Source organism: Gastrolobium bilobum, unplaced genomic scaffold, assembly GCF_033153095.1.
Source record: "Gastrolobium bilobum isolate Gb01-03AN ecotype WA unplaced genomic scaffold, APGP_CSIRO_Gbil_v1 utg31077, whole genome shotgun sequence".
Taxonomy (NCBI): Eukaryota; Viridiplantae; Streptophyta; class Magnoliopsida; order Fabales; family Fabaceae; genus Gastrolobium; species Gastrolobium bilobum.
This window is the reverse complement of record NW_026898511.1, coordinates 1-20,000: the sequence shown is the minus strand read 5'-3', so window position 1 is coordinate 20,000 and position 20,000 is coordinate 1. Positions and strand designations below refer to the sequence as shown.

At 37.5% G+C, this 20,000-nt stretch overlaps 1 protein-coding gene across 2 annotated transcripts in view; it reads right to left on the bottom strand.

Moving 5' to 3' along the window:
• LOC133316993 (eugenol synthase 1-like) overlaps positions 1-4,265 on the bottom strand; it is a 7,585-nt gene extending 3,320 nt beyond the window's left edge. Inside the window, exons 1-3 of one of the 2 annotated variants that reach the window (XM_061518792.1) lie at positions 3,961-4,265; positions 3,228-3,359; positions 84-312 (exon numbers count right to left, since the gene is read on the bottom strand). In XM_061518792.1, the coding sequence (XP_061374776.1) occupies positions 84-312; positions 3,228-3,359; positions 3,961-4,149 (550 nt within the window). In that variant the 5' untranslated portion in view covers positions 4,150-4,265. Of the gene's footprint in view, positions 1-83; positions 313-3,227; positions 3,360-3,956 lie in introns of both variants that reach the window. The other variant, XM_061518790.1, reaches the window with a different exon arrangement.
• Positions 4,266-20,000: the final 15,735 nt, after the last annotated feature.

Genomic DNA, 20,000 nt, shown 5'->3' with positions numbered 1-20,000 from the left:
TAGAGAGTAATATCCACTAAGATTATTTATTTTTCATTAATTTGAATTCATAAGCGCAGCTCGAAGGATTATATAGTATATACCTTTAGTTTCACCGTTGCCATAGACAGCGATATCCTTCACTTTCTCAAATGGACGAAGCAAATAATTCACAAAATATGCACCGCAACAATTTGCAGAGACAAAAGTGAAAGGTATCCCATTTGCTTCAATTTCCCTTCTAATTTTCCTTTTCTTATCAAGGACAGCTTGGAACGGAGGAAGCGGTTTTATTCTATCTTCTTCCGCTCCAAAATCTGATGGAAGGAATCTCTGCAATGCCAATATGTAAAATTATAAATAACTTGGTAGATACATAATACAATTGTGTGATAAGGTTACAAAATTCGGGTCCTTGGGAAAAACATGTATTTTTTTTTTTTAATTTAGATATATACATTGCTTTCATAAAGCAACTTGAGTGTGGTGAAGGACAAGGATCAAACTTTCAACTTTGGGGTTTGAACAACCAAATTTTTTTCAAGCGTGTCTTCACCCATTTGAATATGTCTAATCCTCTTTGTGGCATAGAATATAATGGTTTTTGCCACTAGCCCCAAATTATTTTGCCTATGAATCAATCGAACTAGAAATTTTTCAATCCCAATAGTCTGCTCCTTCCGCATCACTTACCAACTATGTCGCCCTTTAGGGGGTGTTTGGTTGAGGTTAAATTTTTTTTTACTAGGGAAATGTAATTGCTAGGAATCTGCAGGGAAAGTGAGTTGGATAGGAAAATTTTAAAAAAGTTGTTTGGTTGGGTAAAATTTTACCAGGAAAATTGAATGAAAATTATGAAAGTGTGTTTGGTTGGAAATAAAATATTGATGGAAAAAGTTATTGAAATTACGAAATTATCCTTTAAAAATAACCATCTATTAAAACCAATTGTCCCGTCGGTGGTGGCAGTCGCAAAAAAGCCAAACGCTCTCGTACTGTTTCTGCAATCTCCTCCTCCACCGTTGTGACTTCGGCACCTGCTCATCAGGCTGGAATTTCCCCGGAATGCCAGATGGCAGTAACATTGGCGGTGGTGTTGCTGCTCCTGGTGCCGAAAATTCATGGCAGTTTGAAAACGGCAAAGGTGAGTTTGTAGGTGGAGACTGCTTCTCTTGGCTTGGACTAGCGATTTCAACACCTGGAAATGGCCTCAAATGAACCCACCCTTTTTTCCCCCTCTTTTGTTTTGGTTCTCTTCTTGAAGGGAGGTTGCTCTCACTGATGGTTTTAAGTTTAAGGTTACTGCGTGTTGTAATGGAATCGTGGTATATTATCATCATCTATGAAATTAGAAGAACAATTGTTAAGACTTCTGTTTTTTTTTTCCTTTGTTTTTAATTTGTTCTGTTTATGTTTACTGTTGTTTAGTGTTTAGTGACTGAGCTGTGTGATTGTATTAATTCTCCGACGCGGTAGATCCAAATCACGGGTCTCTTCTTCGACCAGCTACCCTTTTCTGCAAACTTTGCGTAGGGGTAATGTGGTCACTGTATTATATCACTTGAAAAACTTATCTGGATTTCAGACAAATACCACCATCCAAAGAGCTTTCTGAAACAGTGTTTTTCACACAAATGACATGCAATACTAGATAGATAGGCAATTAGCATTGATGGATAAATTTCATCAAATCTCTAAACCAAACGTGGACATTACACAAAGCCAGAATCACTTTGATGGGAAACTCACCAAAACACCTCAACCAAACACTACCTTAGGGTTTCAAACAATCAAATTTTTTTTTGGTAGTCTGAAGGGCTAAAATCAGCTCCACAGAAACTAAATTAAATTAACTTTGCGAAAAGAATAAACATGAGAAAAGTCTGCTAGATACAGTAACCAGATACCAGAGGGGGAGTAGAGAAAACACACAAATTATTAGATAACCAATTTGCATAGCCATTGCTCTCTCTGTAGGTATAAGTAAGATAAACCTCCTAATCTTTTGCTATCCATGCTCGAATGCGAGTCACTAATCGCGACTCTCGAGCTGCTCCTCCATCTTTGGAGAGCAAAGTGATAACCGATTTTGAATCACTTTCTAAAATAATATTTTTTCCAACCTCTTCCCAAGCTAGTTCTAACCCTTTAAGAATGTCCCAAAGCTCAGCTGTAAATGCTAAACATTGACCAATATGGTATGCAAATCCATGAAGCCAATTACCTGAGGCATCTCTAAGCACTCCACCACAAGCAGCTCCACCATATGGTCTCCTAGATGCCCCATCCGTGTTGGTTTTTATCCAACCCACATCTGGCAGATTCCAACCAACCGAAATGAATGTTGGAGCCCTTGTAGTCTTGAAGCCTTGTTTCATTTTCCAACAATAAGAGAATTCCCAAACCTTAAGTTTAATTGTTTGGGCTTTATAGGCTTGCTCATCTCTCTCATTAACGTGGACAATTGAATTTCTCCAAGTTCAAGCCATCCACACCGCTGCTGCAAAAATTAAGGCCCATGGAGCATTGAATCTCACATAGGACTCTTTTTTCAAATTTTCCAGCAAACATCTATCAAGGTCATGATTAAAAAAATCAGCGCAATCAGATCTGAACACACCAGTTCCAACCATACCTTCTTCATGTTGCTGCAATCTTTGACCTTGTGAATGATAGTTTCATCTTCCAAATTGCATAATGGGCACATAACTGAGGCTAACCTCAATCTCGCTAACCAGCTTCTAGTTGGTAAACGATGATGAGCTACTTTCCAGAGAAACAAACTAATCCGATTAGGTCCCTTAATTTTCCAAATGTGATGTCATATCTCTCGTTACTCCAAAGTGATCCCATCCTCCAAACAATCACTTTTAACTAGTAGGGCAGGCACTCATTGGGTTAAAAACATGATATTTTGTGTAATGGTCTTTTTCTTGTTTTACTAACTAATGATTTATAATGTATTATATAACTCAAGATTTATGTGAAAATTATAATTTGTCTTGATTTATAGATTTTAAAGTTTGAGATTTGATGACATGTCTAAACACAAACAATCATTCAAACGCGTCCGCTTCATAGATTATAATTATTGATCAAGTGCCTCAAGTTAGAGAAAAAATAAATACGGGATAATAAAATAAACATAACAATTTAAATAGCGATTATTTTATTTCTTTATTTAGGGGGCAACGCGAAATAATTATTACACTGGAAAAAATTTTGATTGATGGAAATGTAGTTATCACCTTTATATTGCCAGCAACATTGATAGCATCAATAATTTTGAGTTGCTCCAACACTTGGGGGTATGGCAGCGTACATATCACAATGTCTACTTGTTTAATCGCTTTTACAATCTGGTCATGCTCAAGTTCTCCCTGCAGTTGCTATTAAGCCTCATTAGAAAAATGAATACTTTACTTAAAAAATAAAATAAAAATCACATTCCATATAACCCGACTAATAAAAGTAAGAGTGAGGGAGAATTTTTAGATGCTACTTTATTCTTATATATTTGTAAAAAAATTGTTCTCCATTCAAACTTGTAAATTTTTGTTGCAAAGGAATAATTTTATTACGGCTTAAAACTCACCCTCTTTTGAATATTTTACTCCCACTACTTTAATTACATTATCTATTTTTCGTGGAGAGAGGTGTAAAGAATCAATTTCAATCCAAACGCTTAAGCTTGCAAGTGAAGAACTAATAAATAATTTTATATTATATCTCTATAATACACCCCTGCAAGAGTCATTTGGGTCTGAGATATAAATATTACAGAAATCCATTTACTAAATCCATTTTTTTGTTATACATTATGCTGACTTGATTTCACCAAAAAAGTGGAAACGATAAGAAACAAACTCGTGGCCTCATTGTACCTTGCCTCTAATATTATGATAGGTAACCAATTCAATTGAATAGCAAAAGCTTACAAATGAAGGTCTAACAAGAGGGAGAGAAAGCAAGAAGACTAGCCTGGATAAGCGTGACTCCCATGGAGTTGAATTCCTCACAAATTTGTGTTTTAGAGGGAGGAGTTTGGGAATTAAGGGGGCGAGTGTAGACCAAAGTTGGATAACCTAAAGAGATGCTAGCCTTCACCATATATTTGCCTATGTAACCAGTTCCCCCAAATATAAGAATCCTATTCTTCTTGCTCTCCATTGTGTTTGGTACTCTCTGCTCTTGCAAATGCCAACACTTAATAATAATTCCAAACAAGATATCCAAACAGGCCGGCCTAGATGCATATGTTAAAGTTAAAATGAAACATTGAACATGCGGGTTTATTCGGATGGCACAATTTCACTTTCAAGCCCAGTACTATTGGATAGGTCAAAAGAGTCCACTTCAAATAGCGCATAAAACCAAAGTACTTTAGGCTAAAGATTCTATTGATAAGATTAAGGATAAGGTAGGCCATGGAAGTCATTTGAGTGGTCAAGAGTATGGTTTTACAATATATACTTACAGGGCGGGACAGAGGGAGTGCTTGCTTGGTCGAATTTAGGATGGGTGTGGCTCTCCTTCAATTTCAGTTTTGGTACATATTTTATTTAGTAAATCTGCCTTTTAGAACGTACATGATAGATAATATTCCTAACAACATTTTTGCTCTAGTTTAATGTGGGGAACGAAATGGTTAAAAACTGTATTGATAAAATTAATTTACTTTTTTCACCAAAAATAAAAATAAATTTAATTTACTTTTCTATTCCGAGTAATTTGAGAAAAAAAAATAAAAAATATCTTTTGTTTTGTTCCTAGAAAAAATCAGAGTTAGAAAATATAATAATTTCCACGCATATCTCAAAAAATATATAATTTCATTCATTTCATAAAATTATATTTTTTTTTAATTTTGAAATTAATTTAATATATATATAACTTCATCTCTTCACAAATATTACTAGAGGTGGCAAAGCAGAAAACTGGCCTTACTTAGCCTCCAACCCTCCCCTTTGAAAATGTGTTGACTAAAGAAGAAAAGGGTTTCAAATGAAGATAAAAAAGAATAAAATGGTCCATAAAAAACCAATGGGTAAACCCGTCTCATGATAAATTAACCCGCTGTTTCCCATATTTATGTTGCGTGAGCTTAAATAAATTGGTGATTTGAGAGTCTCAACCTAACTTGCCATATGCGACAGGCATTATTACCTATAGCTAAGTCTGTTAGTGTATACTTATGGCTTGTTTAGAGCACGTGATAGAGAATACATGGTAGGGAATACATGAGTCGAGCTAGACTTTCATCATTGGGCCCGATCGATCATATACTTCACTGTGATGGAACCCCATGAAGCAGGGCCCGAACAGAGCAACATTTTTGCAAGCTTCACTATTACATGAGAAACACATTGACATTGCTCACGCACACATCAACATAATGATGGGATTCCTATCGACACACAATTATCTTGGCATGGTGATCGATCAGCAAGGGGCCATGAAGGCCGAGGTTGAACTTTGGCTAATGACTGGCTACTGAACTCCACAGTTGAAGGGTCTTCAACAAAACCAGCAAGGAGAGCTAAGGGTTGGCTGACCGACACTTTCACTTTTCACAAATAGTGAGGAATGGCTTCTAAACCTTACCATAGAGATGGCTCCAATGATGGCACTTCTCCAAAGGTAATCCATCTTTTCAAGAAAGAGAAACAAACTTTACTCAAGTGACGTGAGAAATCCCCTATTTGCCGACCGATCAAAACTTCAATGCCGTGACGTCAAAAATTAAAGACTTCAACTTAGAGCACTTAAACAAAAATGAAGACCAACATAAAGGCTCATTACCGATCGATCAGAGGATTGTATCCTACTTTAAATGCTACACACTATGGATGACCATCTTAAGTTCTCATATTCCTTGGCATCCTAACTTCGCAGGATACCATACTGGGGGAAATCTGTTCTGGCTGGCCCTTTCAGGCCCAATAAGTGTTAGTACATGGATGTCCTAGAGACAATCTTTTGATTAGATTAGGACATATGTGGACCTTTTATATTGTCGCAAATAAATAAAAAGCATTTTTTATCCTGTTTCATATTTTGTCTCAATATTATAGTTAATATTTTATATGAGTAACTGGATGAACCCCTTAGAATAAAATAGGTATCTCTTGAGTATTTGTGATGAGATCACGATCATGAGGATTCAAGGATACTGAATGTTTATTCCTAATTTTATGTTCCTAGTCTAGAGACACTGAGAATGGGGATCAGTGATCTCGGGTAAGACTAGCACGACTTATCTACTTGTATTCGGATGCAAGGTAAAGACCTCATGAGCTACAGATAGGAGATGTCTTAGCTAAAGTCGTGGGTGGACCTATAAGGGTATAGCTCGCACTGAACAGACCCACAAAGAGACTCTATGAGGAAATCTTACAAAAGTATCATTAGAGCAGTCTCTTAATATTTGGGTATGTCTTTCCTTAGACCATAAGTTGTCACCTAGACTATGTTCTAGAAGGCATGTTTTGATTGTATACCTCGTCTGCTTGAAACATGGAGACTCATAGGTATACCTTTGGGCATGTCCTGAAAGAGCCCAGGCCTAGGGTGATAAGTTGAAGGAACTCGTCAAATCTCTGCAAGGGATTGGGTTATCTGTAAACCAGAGAAATCGGGATGATATTTACAGGACTCGGGAATCTATGCATAGTAAAAAAGATCATGAGATGATCTGCCTTTAGAGTCAGTAAATTGAATATTCCCAATTTCGAATAAAGCTTACTCTAAACTGCAAGGGTTGATACATTTCCTTGCCCTAGGTTTAATGGGAAGGTAACCGAGATGAAAGGAAATACATACGGTAACCAAATATGTATAATAGGAGGATTATGTCATTAACCTAACTAGCTCTGGGGAAACAAAGCATTGCTAATGCTCTGTGTTGTCATTAGATGGGTTGTGGGCTTGTTGGGCCCAAGCCCATTTATGTCAGTGGCTATGTTGGGCCTAATGGGTCACACACTAACACCTTATTGTCATGATGATATAGCATTAAAGGTATTGGACCTAATAATGGTTGTTAGCCCAAAAAGAAGTTTGAAAGCCCACTTAAAAGGAAAAAGGGCGCATGGATCATGTAATGGGCTTAGATGGTCCAAGACATTACTAATTAATTTAATTAGTTAAATTAATTATCAAATATTTAAATTTTGAATTTTGAATTTTGAATTTGAAATTTGAAATTTGAATTTGAATTTTGAAATTCGAATTTTGAATTTGAAATTTGAAATTTGAAATTTGAATTTGAAATTTTGAAATTTGAAATTTGAATTTAGAATTTAAATTTAGAATTTAAATGTTTGAACATTTGAATTTAAATGTTTGAATTCGAATTTGAATTGGCTATGAAAAGTTATTTCATAACAAAAGGATAAGATAAGATCTTGTTGGAACAAATCCCTAGTATCAAGAGGGGATCTTTGATCACATCCAAGGATGAATTTGGGGCGCCACTTTGGTTGTTGTGAGTGTTTAACCAAATAAGCTCCAAATCAGATTTGGTTTGTTGAGAGAATCAGTGAGCTAGTTGGTTCAAATTTGAATGCAACTACACAACGTATCTGGACTATTTTTGGGGCTGAATTGGGCGCACCATATGGCTTGCCATATGATGTTTGTTAAGTCAGATTTTTGTTAAGATATTGACTTGATATCATGAGGATATGATAGGAGGTTGTTGGCAAGATTTGATTTTGCAACAACTCCATTTTTCCTCTCTATTGTAAAAATCTGATCCAATTTTGATAGTTCTCTCATCTCCTTTGGTCATCCTTTTGTTAGGTTTTACTTAAGAGGTTTTGAAAAATAACCTAGCCATATATCATCAAATCCATGTGCCACTTTTGTGGAGTTTTAAGCTGAAAATTTCACTCTTCTAAACACCTTAACCTAGCCTCCTCCTTCACACATTGGACGCCTAGCAAGCTTTTGTGGTGATCAATTGGTGGCTTTTCAAGAAGAGTTCTTGCATCTTGACGTGGGTATTGTGGATCGATGTTAGAGGGTTTGAACCCTTCAAACCTTACACTGATCTCCTTGGTGTTTGAATCACAAACAAAGGTAACATCATGTTATCTTACAGCATGAGTCTTGATTGCATGTGTGATTCCGCATGGAAAAATTTTGTTTTTTCCTCTCACATGCTTCGGCCTTCAAGGTCAATTTAACTTTCAAGTGGTATCAGAGCCCGGTTGCTTTACCATCGGCGGGTGATGGTACCTTGTTTGTGAAAATTGCTTTTCACGGTGAAAAATCTTTAAAGGGTTAAAGCTTGAATTTTTGCATATGGATTTTGAATTACAATGCTTTAAATTGTTAAAGTTTTTGTTTTTTATGAACATGTTAATGTGATTGCTATGTTCATATATCTATATGTAGTCATGGTTTTGTTTCTTCTTCTTTATGAAAGTTTTAAAAGGAAACACCTTTTTGAAAGGGATGATTCGACCATGAAGGGTACTTAGAGTACCTTGATTATTTTCTTATTTTTTCTCCATGAATTGTTTCATGAGCATAGCATGAATTTTTGTGACAAAATTTATCATATACATGCATATATGATTCGGCCATTAAAGGGTTTATGGCTACATGCGTGGTTTAATTTTGTGTTCTTTAAGAAAGAGTTAACAAAATTTGAATTATAAAGGTTGTTATATAATTCGGCCATTAAGAGAAAATTAAGAAAATTTGAATCATGATTCTTGTAATTATATTTTAATTGTTAAAATGTTAAGACGTGTGAATGAACATGTTTTATGATATTTGATATCTTGTGCTTGCAAAGTTGTCTAACCTTTCAGGTGCAAAAAGGAAGTGGATGGTCATGGTGCCCGAAATTTGAATTTCAAAATTTTAAATTAAAGGTGTAATTTTGCTCTATTTAAATTAGAGGTGTAATTTGAATTTTGAATTTTGTAATTTTTCATTTGTCCCTCCAAAGATGTTTTGGAGTTTCTTTAATTATTTGTAATTAGAGAATTAGGCTAGTGGCATTTAGATGACAAGCAGTCGTGGCTCGAGAAGCAAGATGGACGAATGCGCGAGCACCATGACTGTCTCAAATAAAAGTGTTTTATATGCTTGTATGCTTTGTACGACTAGTATGCATGAGATAGTGTTTCGCGAATGTATGCTTTTATGACTTAAGACATCTAGTATGCATGAATTGGACAAATCGCGTTTGTATGCCTTATTATGCACATCCAATTGCGACTAGTGTAAACCGATAGATGTTTGACATAGGTTACAACAAGCATGATAACATACATATGCGTTTGATGAGACTTAGTAAACCCTAAATAAAAGGAACCCTTAAAAGGAATAAATTATTAAGCGCATGATTACCTCCCACCACCAATATTACTTAAACCTCCTCTAAATAGTGGTTCCCCACAACTCAGTTGGGACCCACTATTTCGTTGAGCAAGAGTAGTGTTAGAAGTGTGAGACACTTAGGGTGCTGGTTAATGCTTAACTGAGGCATAAGTTGCAGGCTCAGCCGAGCTTATATGCTTAGGGTAATAGTGCTAGGTTGGTTGCATGAGATGCACCACTAAGTGACAAGGAGTTGTCAACCTAATGTTAAGAGAGGGTATGAGATACTGTTGATAAGGATCAACCCATTATTTAAATTAATCTTGCGGTCACAGACGGGGGTTAAAATAAATAATCCCACTCTTAATCTCACTAAGGTAAAATCTAAAAGTAGATTAACCCCAAGTAAAATGGTAAGGGTCATTGACTTAGATAAAATAGTGGGAGGGGCAAATTTTTTAAAGTCTTTAATAATTTGTTTTTACTAAATGTCTATATATTAATTAAATTATCTTTACATCTTTTCAGTTTTTAGTATGACTAATCCACTGTCACTGTGCTCAATACTCGATACGAACAAACTGACCGGTTCAAACTTTATGGACTGGTATCGGAACTTGAGAATTGTTCTTAGGGCCGAAAACATAGCTTACATTCTAGATGCTGCATTACCCATGGCTCCTAGGGAAGGGGAAGATGGGTTCGCGGAATTTGATTTCGAGGCCCACAAACAGCACATTGATGACAATGTGATGGCAGTCTGCATTATGTTGGCATCCATGTCGCCTGAACTGCAAAAGCAACATGAGCATATGGATGCTCCCTCTATTATCCCGCATCTCAAGGAGTTGTATGATATTAAAGGCAAGCATGAAAGGTATGAGGCCTCTAGAGAATTGTTCTCTTGTAGGATGTCTGAGAGCATGTCTGAGAGCAGTCATGTTCTTAAGTTGATCGGACTCATTGAGAAGCTAGGAAATCTAGGCTTCATCATGGATGCCGAGCTAAGTAATGACTTAGTCCTCACCTCACTTCCACCTTCCTTTAGTCAATTCATTATGAATTACAACATGCATGGGATGCTTGTGAGCTTGCCTGAGTTGTTAAGTATGTTAACAACTGCTGAAGTGTCTATCAAGAAGGATAGGACACAAGCTCTTCTGATTGGTGGGCCTAGCAAGGCCAAGGGTAAGGGCAAGGAGCCTGCGAAAGGCAACTCCCTTAAGCCCAAAGGAAAACCCAAGAAGAAGAAAGGCAAAAAGAAGGGTAAGACTGCATCCAAGGACAAAAGCGATGCTGAGTGCTTCAAATGTGGCAAGAAAGGCCATTGGAAGAGGAATTGTCCAGACTACCTGAAGAGTGTGAAGGACAAGAAGCATGGTGATGCTTCTACCTCAGGTATTTACATGATTGAGATAAATTATTCTTGTGCTAATCCAACTTTATGGGTATGGATACCGGTTGTGGTTCTCATAACTTGCAATGTGTTGCAGGTGCTTAAGAGCCCTAGAAGATTGGAGAAGAACGAGGTGGACCTCCGCGTTGGTGATGGAGCAAGAGTTGCTGCTCATGCTGTTGGAGATACTGACCTCATTTTTCCTTCGGGCCTCTTGTTGCATTTGAATAATTGTCTTTATGTTCCCAGCATTTCTAGAAACATTATTTCTTTTTCTTGTTTAGAACAAGATGATTTTGCTTTCGCTATTAAGGATGGTACATTTTCTATCATTTTGAATGATATTATTTTTGGTACTGCTTCTTTAATAAATGGCTTATATGTTTTGGAAATGGGAACTGAAGTGCTCAATGTAGATGTGAAACGACCTAAGACAGATAATCAATCTTATCTTTGGCATTGTAGACTAGGGCACATAAACGAAACAAGATTGTCTAGGATGAATGCAAATGGATACCTAGATTCCATGGATTTGGAATCCTATGGACAATGTGAATCTTGTCTAGCTGGGAAAATGACTCGTCACAAACCCAAAGGGCTTGAGAGTCATAGGGCTAGTGAGTTATTAGAACTCATTCACTCTGATGTTTGTGGCCCAATGTGTATAGAGGCTAGAGGAGGATACTCCTATTTCATTACCTTCACTGATGATAAATCGAGATTTGGGTACGTGTACCTAATGAGATATAAATCCGAAGCTTTTGAAAAATTCAAAGAGTTTAGGAATAAAGTAGAGAAATAGCGTGGCAAGATGATTAAGACATTGCGATCAGATCGTGGTGGTGAATATCTGAGCCATGAGTTTCAGGATTATCTGAGGGAAAATGGAATTCTCTCGCAGTTTACTGCACCTTACACACCACACCAAAATGGTGTCTCCAAAAGGAGAAACATGACCTTGTTAGACATGGTCAAGTCTATGATGAGTGAGACTCAACTTCCAAAATCGTTTTGGAGATATGCCTTAGACACATCAGCATACCTTCTAAAAAGGGTACTGTCTAAATCTGTTCAGACCACACCATATGAGATATGGAATGGTAAGAGACCCAACCTGAGTTACCTCAGGGTATGCGAATCGCCAGAATATGTCAAAGCGTTGGCATTAGACAAGCTTAGTGCTGAGAGTACTAAATGTCTATTTGTGGGGTATCCCAAAGGTACTAAGGGATACTACTTTTACTCCATGGATGAACACAAGGTGTTTGTGTCCAAGAATGCTGAGTTCCTTGAGAATGATTTGATCTCTCAAGGAGCCAGTGAGAGTAAGATTGATCTTGAAGAAGTTCAAGGACCACAAGAACAGATTGAGGAACCCGAGTCTGCTCCGCAGGTGACGTTCTCCAATGGAGAAGTAAACACACAACTCTATAGGTCTACTAGGGCCATCCATCCACCTGAGAGGTATGGGTTTGTGATTGAGAATCAACAAACCGTCGAGGATGATGAACCTAGTAACTATGAGGAGGCGGTCAAGGATGTTGACTCCTCTAAATGGCTTGAAGATATGGAATCTGAAATAGATTCGATGCATCAAAACAAGGTATGGACCTTGGTTCCTAAACCGCAAGGAATAGTTCCTATCGGTAATAAATGGGTCTTTAAAAGAAAGATTGATGCAAATGGCAACGTTCAAACCTACAAAGCTAGGTTGGCTGCGAAAGGATATCGTCAAAGACAAGGAGTTGATTATGATGAGACTTTCTCACCAGTTGCCATGATCAAATCTATTAGGATCGTGATATGCTGCTATTGCAAGCATCAAGGAGTTGGAATATTCGTTTTGATGAAGTCGTTAAAAGTAACGGTTGAAAGTTAAATGACCTTGAAGGCCGAAGCATATGAGAAGGAAAAACAAAAATTTTCCATGCGGAATCACACATGCAATCAAGATTCATGCTTTAAGACAACATGATGTTACCTTTATTTTGATTTAAACACAAAGGAGATCAGTGTCAGGTTTGAAGGGTTCAAACCCTCTAACGTTGATCCACACCACTCCACGTCAAGATGCAAGAACTCTTCTTGAAAAGCCACCAATTGATCACCATAAAAGCTTGCTAGGCGTTCAATGTGTGAAGGAGGAGGCTAGGTAAAGGTGTTTAGAAGAGTGAAATTTTCAGCTTAAAAATTCACAAAAGTAGCGCATGGATTTGATGATCTATGGATAGGTTATTTTTTAAAACTTCTTAAGAAAATCCGTAACAAAAGGATGACCAAAGGAGATGAGAGAACTATCAAAATTGGATCAGATTTTTCTCTAAAAATCTGACCATAAGTAGCGCCCATAATAGAGAGGAAAAATGGAGTTGTTAAAAAATCAAATCTTGCCAACAACCTCCTATCATATCCTCATGATATCAAGTCAATATCTTAACAAAAATATGACTTAACAACCATCATATGACAAGCCATATGGTGCGCCCAATTCAGCCCCAAAAACAGTCCAGATACGTTGTGCAGTTGCATTCAAATTTGAACCAACTAGCTCACTGATTCTCTCAACAAACCAAATCTGATTTGGAGCTTATTTGGTTGACAAGATGACACTCACAACAACCAAAGTGGCACCCCAAATTCAGCCTTGGATGTGATCAAAGATCTCCTATTGATTCTAGGGATTTGTTCCAACAAGATCTTATCTTATCCTTTTGTTATGAAACAACTTTTCATAGCCAATTCAAATTCGAATTCAAACATTTAAATTCAAACGTTCAAACATTTAAATTCTAAATTCAAATTCTAAATTTAAATTCTAAATTTAAATTCAAATTCAAAATTCAAATTTCAAAATTCAAATTTCAAATTCAAAATTCAAAATTTAAATATTTGATAATTAATTTAACTAATTAAATTATTTAGTAATGTCCTGGGCCATCCAAGCCCATTACATGATCCATGCGCCCTTTTCCCTTTTAGGTGGGCTTCCAAACTTCTTCTTGGGCTAACAACCATTATTAGGCCCAATACCTTTAATGCTATATTATTTTGACAATAAGGTGTTATTGTGTGACCCATTAGGCCCAACATAGCCACTGACATAAATGGGCTTGGGCCCAACAAGCCCACAATCCATCTAATGACAACACAGAGTACTAGCAATGCTTTGTTGCCCCAGAGCTAGTTAGGTTAATGACATAATCCTCCTATTATACATATTTGGTTACCGTATGTATTTCCTTTCGTCTCGGTTACCTTCCCATTAAACCTAGGGCAAGGAAACGTATCAACCCTTGCGATTTAGGGTAAGCTTTATTCGAAATAGGGAATCTTCAATTTACTGACTCTAAAGGCAGTTCATCTCATGATCTCTTTTACTATGCATAGATTCCCGAGTCTTGTAAATGTCATCACGATTTCTTCGGTTTACAGATAACCTAATCCCTTATAGAAATTTGACGAATTTCTTCAGCTTATCACCCTAGGCCTGTGCTCTTTCAGGACATGCCCAAAAGTATACCTATAAGTCTCCATGTTTCAGGCAGACGAGGTATACAATCAAAACATGCCTTCTAGAACACAGTCTAGGTGACAACTTAAGGTCTAAGGAAAGACATACCCAATTATTAAGAGACTTCTCTAATGATACTTTTATAAGATTTCCTCTTAGAGTCTCTTTGTGGGTCTGTTCAGTGCGAGCTATACCCTTATAGGTCCACCCACGACTTTAGCTAAGATATCTCTATATCTGTAGCTCATGAGGTCCTTACCTTGCATCCGAATACAAGTAGATAAGTCGTGCTAGTCTTACCTAAGATCATTGATCCCTATTCTCAGTGTCTCTAGACTAGGAACATAAAATTAGGAATAAACATCCAGTATCCCTGAATCCTCATGATCGTGATCTCATGACAGATACTCAAGAGATACCTAATTTATTCCAAGGGGTTCATCCAGTTACTCATATAAAATATTAACTATAATATTGAGACAAAATATGAAACAGGATAAAGAGTGTTTTTTATTTATTTGCGACAATATAAAAGGTCCACATATGTCCTAATCTAATCAAAAAATTGTCTCTAGGACATCCATATACTAACAAGCTCCCACTTGGCCTAGAGCCAATCTGACCTAAGTCGTATACCTAAAGTCTCATAATGACTATCATGTTTTCTCTGAGAAACAACCTTTGTTAGAGAATCAGCTAGATTATTATCTGTGGGAACATAATCCATCTTTACATCTATCCTATCAATAATTACTATAATCAGGTGATATCTGCGGAGCACGTGTTTAAATCTTTGATGAGAACTAGGTTCCTTTGACTGCGTAATGGCTCCAGTGTTGTCGCAAAACAACTGTATGGGCTCATCCACGCTTGGAACCACCCTTAGTTCAGATATGAACTTCTTGATCCACACAGCCTCCTTAGCCGCTTCTGAAGCGGCTATGTATTCTGCTTCTGTCGTTGAATCTGCTGTTGTCTCCTGCTTGGAACTCTTCCAAGATACTACCCCACCATTTAAGGTGAATACGAACCCTGACTGTGACTTGCGTTCATCTTTGTCACACTGAAAGCTGGCATCAGTGAACCCTTTCACTGAAAGCTCATCAACCCCACCATAGACCAGAAGCGCATCCTTAGTTCTTCTTAAGTACTTAAGGATGGTCTTGACTGCTGTCCAGTGACCCTCTCCAGGGTCAGACTGGTATCTGCTCGTAATGCTCAAAGCATATGAGACATCTTATCTCGTACATATCATGGGATACATGATGGATCCAATAGCCGAAGCGTATGGAATTCCACTCATGCGATCCTTCTCAGGCTGTGACTTAGGACATATAGCCTTTGAAAGATGTACCCCATGACTGACAAGAAGAAAACCCCTTTTCGACCCTTCCATGCTAAACCTCTTTAGCATCTTGTCAACATACGTGGATTGAGATAAACCCAGCAGCCTCTTGGATCTATCTCTATAGATCTTTATACCAAGTATAAAGGCCGCTTCTCCCAAATCTTTTATGGTGAAGCTTTTTGAAAGCCAGTCTTTCGTTATTTGTAATGTGGCGATGTCATTTCCTATTAGCAATATGTCATCTACATAAAGTACCAGGAAGACGACATTACTCCCACTAACCTTCTTGTAAACACAAGGTTCATCCTCGTTCTTGATGAAACCGTTACTCCTAACGACTTCATCAAAACGAATATTCCAACTCCTTGATGCTTGCTATTGCAAGCATGATCCTAATAGATTTGATCATGGCAACTGGTGAGAAAGTCTCATCATAGTCAACTCCTTGTCTTTGACGATATCCTTCCGCAACCAACCTAGCTTTGTAGGTTTGAACGTTGCCATTTGCATCAGTCTTTCTTTTAAAGACCCATTTATTACCGATAGGAACTATTTCTTGCGGTTTAGGAACCAAGGTCCATACCATGTTTTGATGCATCGAATCTATTTCAGATTCCATGGCTTCAAGCGATTTAGAGGAGTCAACATCCTTGACCGCCTCCTCATAGTTACTAGGTTCATCATCCTCGATGGTTTGTTGATTCTCAATCACAAACCCATACCTCTCAGGTGGATGGATGACCCTAGTAGACCTACGGAGTTGTGTGCTTACTTCTCCATTGGAGAACATCGCCTGCGGAGCAGACTCGGGTTCCTCAATCTGTTCTTGTGGTCCTTGAACTTCTTCAAGATCAATCTTACTCCCACTGGCTCCTTGAGAGATCAAATCCTTCTCAAGGAACTCAGCATTCTTGGACACAAACACCTTGTGTTCATCCAAGGAGTAAAAGTAGTATCCCTTAGTACCTTTGGGATACCCCACAAATAGACATTTAGTACTCTTAGCACTAAGCTTATCTGATGCCAACGCTTTGACATATGCTGGCGATCCCCATACCCTGAGGTAACTCAGGTTGGGTCTCTTACCATTCCATATCTCATATGGTGTGGTCTGAACAGATTTAGACGGTACCCTATTTAGAAGGTATGCCGCTGTGTCTAAGGAATATCCCCTAAACGATTTTGGAAGTTGAGTCTCACTTATCATAGACCTGACCATGTCTAACAAGGTCTTGTTTCTCCTTTTGGAGACACCATTTTGGTGTGGTGTGTAATGTGCATTAAAATGCGAGAGTTTCCATTTTCTCTCAGATAATCCTGAAACTCATGGCTCAAATATTCACCACCACGATCTGATCACATTGTCTTAATCATTTTGCGTCTACTTCATTCCTAAACTCTTTGAATTTTTCAAAAGCTTCAGATTTATATCTCATTAGGTACACGTACCCAAATCTCGATTTATCATCAGTAAAGGTAATGAAATAGGAGTATCCTCCTCTAGCCTCTATAGACATTGGGCCACAAACATCAGAGTGAATGAGTTCTAATAACTCACTAGCCCTATGACTCTCAAGCCCTTTGGGCTTGTGGCGAGTCATTTTCCCAGCTAGACAAGATTCACATTGTACATAGGATTCCAAATCCATGGAATCTAGGTATCCATTTGCATGCATCCTAGACAATCTTATTTTGTTTATGTGCCGTAGTCTACAGTGCCAAAGATAAGATTGATTATCTGTCTTAAGTCGTTTCACATCTACATTGAGCACTTCAGTTTCAATTTCCAAAATATATAAATCATTTATTAAAGAAGTAGTACCAAAAACAAAATCATTCAAAATGATAGAAAATGTACAATCGTTAATAGCGAAAGCAAAACCATCTTGTTCTAAACAAGAAATAGAAATAATGTTTCTAAAAATGCTGGGAACATAAAGACAATTATTCAAATGCAATAAAAGGCTCGCAGGCAAAATGAGGTCGGTATCTCCAACAGAATGAGTAGCAACTCTTGCTCCATCACCAACGCGGAGGTCCACCTCGTTCTTCTCCAATCTTCTAGGGCTCTTAAGCACCTGCAACACATTGCAAGTTATGAGAACCACAACCGGTATCCAATACCCATGAAGTCGGATTAGCACAAGAATAATTTATCTTAATTATGTAAATACCTGAGGTAGAAGCATCACCATGCTTTTTGTCCTTCACACTCTTCAGGTAGTCTGGACAATTCCTCTCCCAATGGCCTTTCTTGCCACATTGGAAGCACTCAGCATCGCTTTTGCCTTGAATGCATTCTTACCCTTCTTTTTTCCTTTCTTCTTCTTGGGTTTTCCTTTGGGTTTAAGGGAGTCTCCTTTCGCAGGCTCCTTGCCCTTACCCTTGGCCTTGCTAGGCCCACCAATCAGAAGAGCTTGTGTCATATCCTTCTTGATAGACACTTTAACAGTTGTTAACATACTTAACAATTCAGGCAAGCTCACAAGCATCCCATGCATGTTGTAATTCAAAATGAATTGACTAAATGAAGGTGGAAGTAAGGTGAGGACTAAGTCATTACTTAGCTCGGCATCCATGATGAAGCCTAGATTTCCTAGCTTCTCAATGAGTCTGATCATCTTAAGAACATGACTGCTCACAAACATGCTCTCAAACATCCTACAGGAGAACAATTTTCTAGAGGCCTCATACCTTTCATGCTTGCCTTTAATATCATACAACTCCTTGAGATGCAGGATAATAGAGAGAACATCCATATGCTAATGCTGCTTTTGCAGTTCAGGCGACATGGATGCCAACATAATGCAGACTGCCATCACACTGTCATCCATGTGCTGTTTGTGGACCTCGAAATCAATTTCCACGAACCCATCTTCCTTTTCCCTAGGAGCCATGGGTAATGCAGCATCTAGAACGTAAGCTATCTTTTCGGCCCTAAGAACAATTCTCAAGTTCCGATACCAGTCCATAAAGTTTGAACCGGTCAGTTTGTTCGTATCGAGTATTGAGCGCAGTGACAGTGGATTAGTCATACTAAGAACTGAAAAGATGTAAAGATAATTTAATTAATATATAGACATTTAGTAAAAATAAATTATTAAAGACTTTAAATAATTTTTCCCTCCCACTATTTTATCTAAGTCAATGACCCTTACCATTTGACTTAGGGTTAATCTACTTTTAGATTTTACCTTAGTGAGATTAAGAGTGCGATTATTTATTTTAACCCTCGTCTATGACCGCAAGATTAATTTAAATAATGGGTTGATCCTTATCAACAATATCTCATACCCTCTCTTAACATTAGGTTGACAACTCCTTGTCACTTAGTGGTGCATCTCATGCAACCAACCTAGCACTATTACCCTAAGCACATAAGCCCAGTTGAGCCTGCAACTTATGCCTCAGTTAAGCATTAACCAGCACCCTAAGTGTCTCACACTTCTAACACTACTCTTGCTCAACGAAACAGTGGGTCCCAACTGAGTTGTGGGGCACCACTATTTAGAGGATGTTTGAGTAATATTGGTGGTGGGAGGTAATCATGCGCTTAATAATTTATTCCTTTTAAGGGTTCCTTTTATTTAGGGTTTATTAAGTCTCATCAAACGCATATGTATGTTATCATGCTAGTCGTAACCTGTGTCAAACATCTATCGGTTTACACTAGTCGCAATTGGACGTGCATAATAAGGCATACAAACGCGATTTGTCCAATTCATGCATACTAGACGTCTTAAGTCATAAAAGCATACATTCGCGAAACACTATCTCGTGCATACTAGTCGTACAAAGCATACAAGCATATAAAACACTTTTATTTGAGACAGTCATGGTGCTCGCGCATTCGTCCATCTTGCTTCTCAAGCCACGACTGCTTGTCGTCTAAATACCACTAGCCTAATTCTCTAATTACAAATGATTAAAGAAACTCCAAAACATCTTTGGAGGGACAAATGAAAAATTACAAAATTCAAAATTTAAATTACACCTCTAATTTAAATAGAGAAAAATTACACCTTTAATTTAAAAATTTGAAATTCAAATTTCGGGCACCATGACCATCCCCTTCCTTTTTGCACCTGAAAGGTTAGACAACTTTGCAAGCACAAGATATCAAATATCATAAAACATGTTTATTCACACTTCTTAACATTTTAACAATTAAAATATAATTACAAGAATCATGATTCAAATTTTCTTAATTTTCTCTTAATGGCCGAATTATATAACAACCTTTATAATTCAAATTTTGTCAACTCTTTCTTAAAGAACACAAAATTAAACCACGCATGCAGCCATAAACCCTTTAATGGCCGAATCATATATGCATGTATATAATATATTTTTGTCACAAAAATTCATGCTATGCTCATGAAACAATTCATGGAGAAAAAATAAGAAAACAATCAAGGTACTCTAAGTAC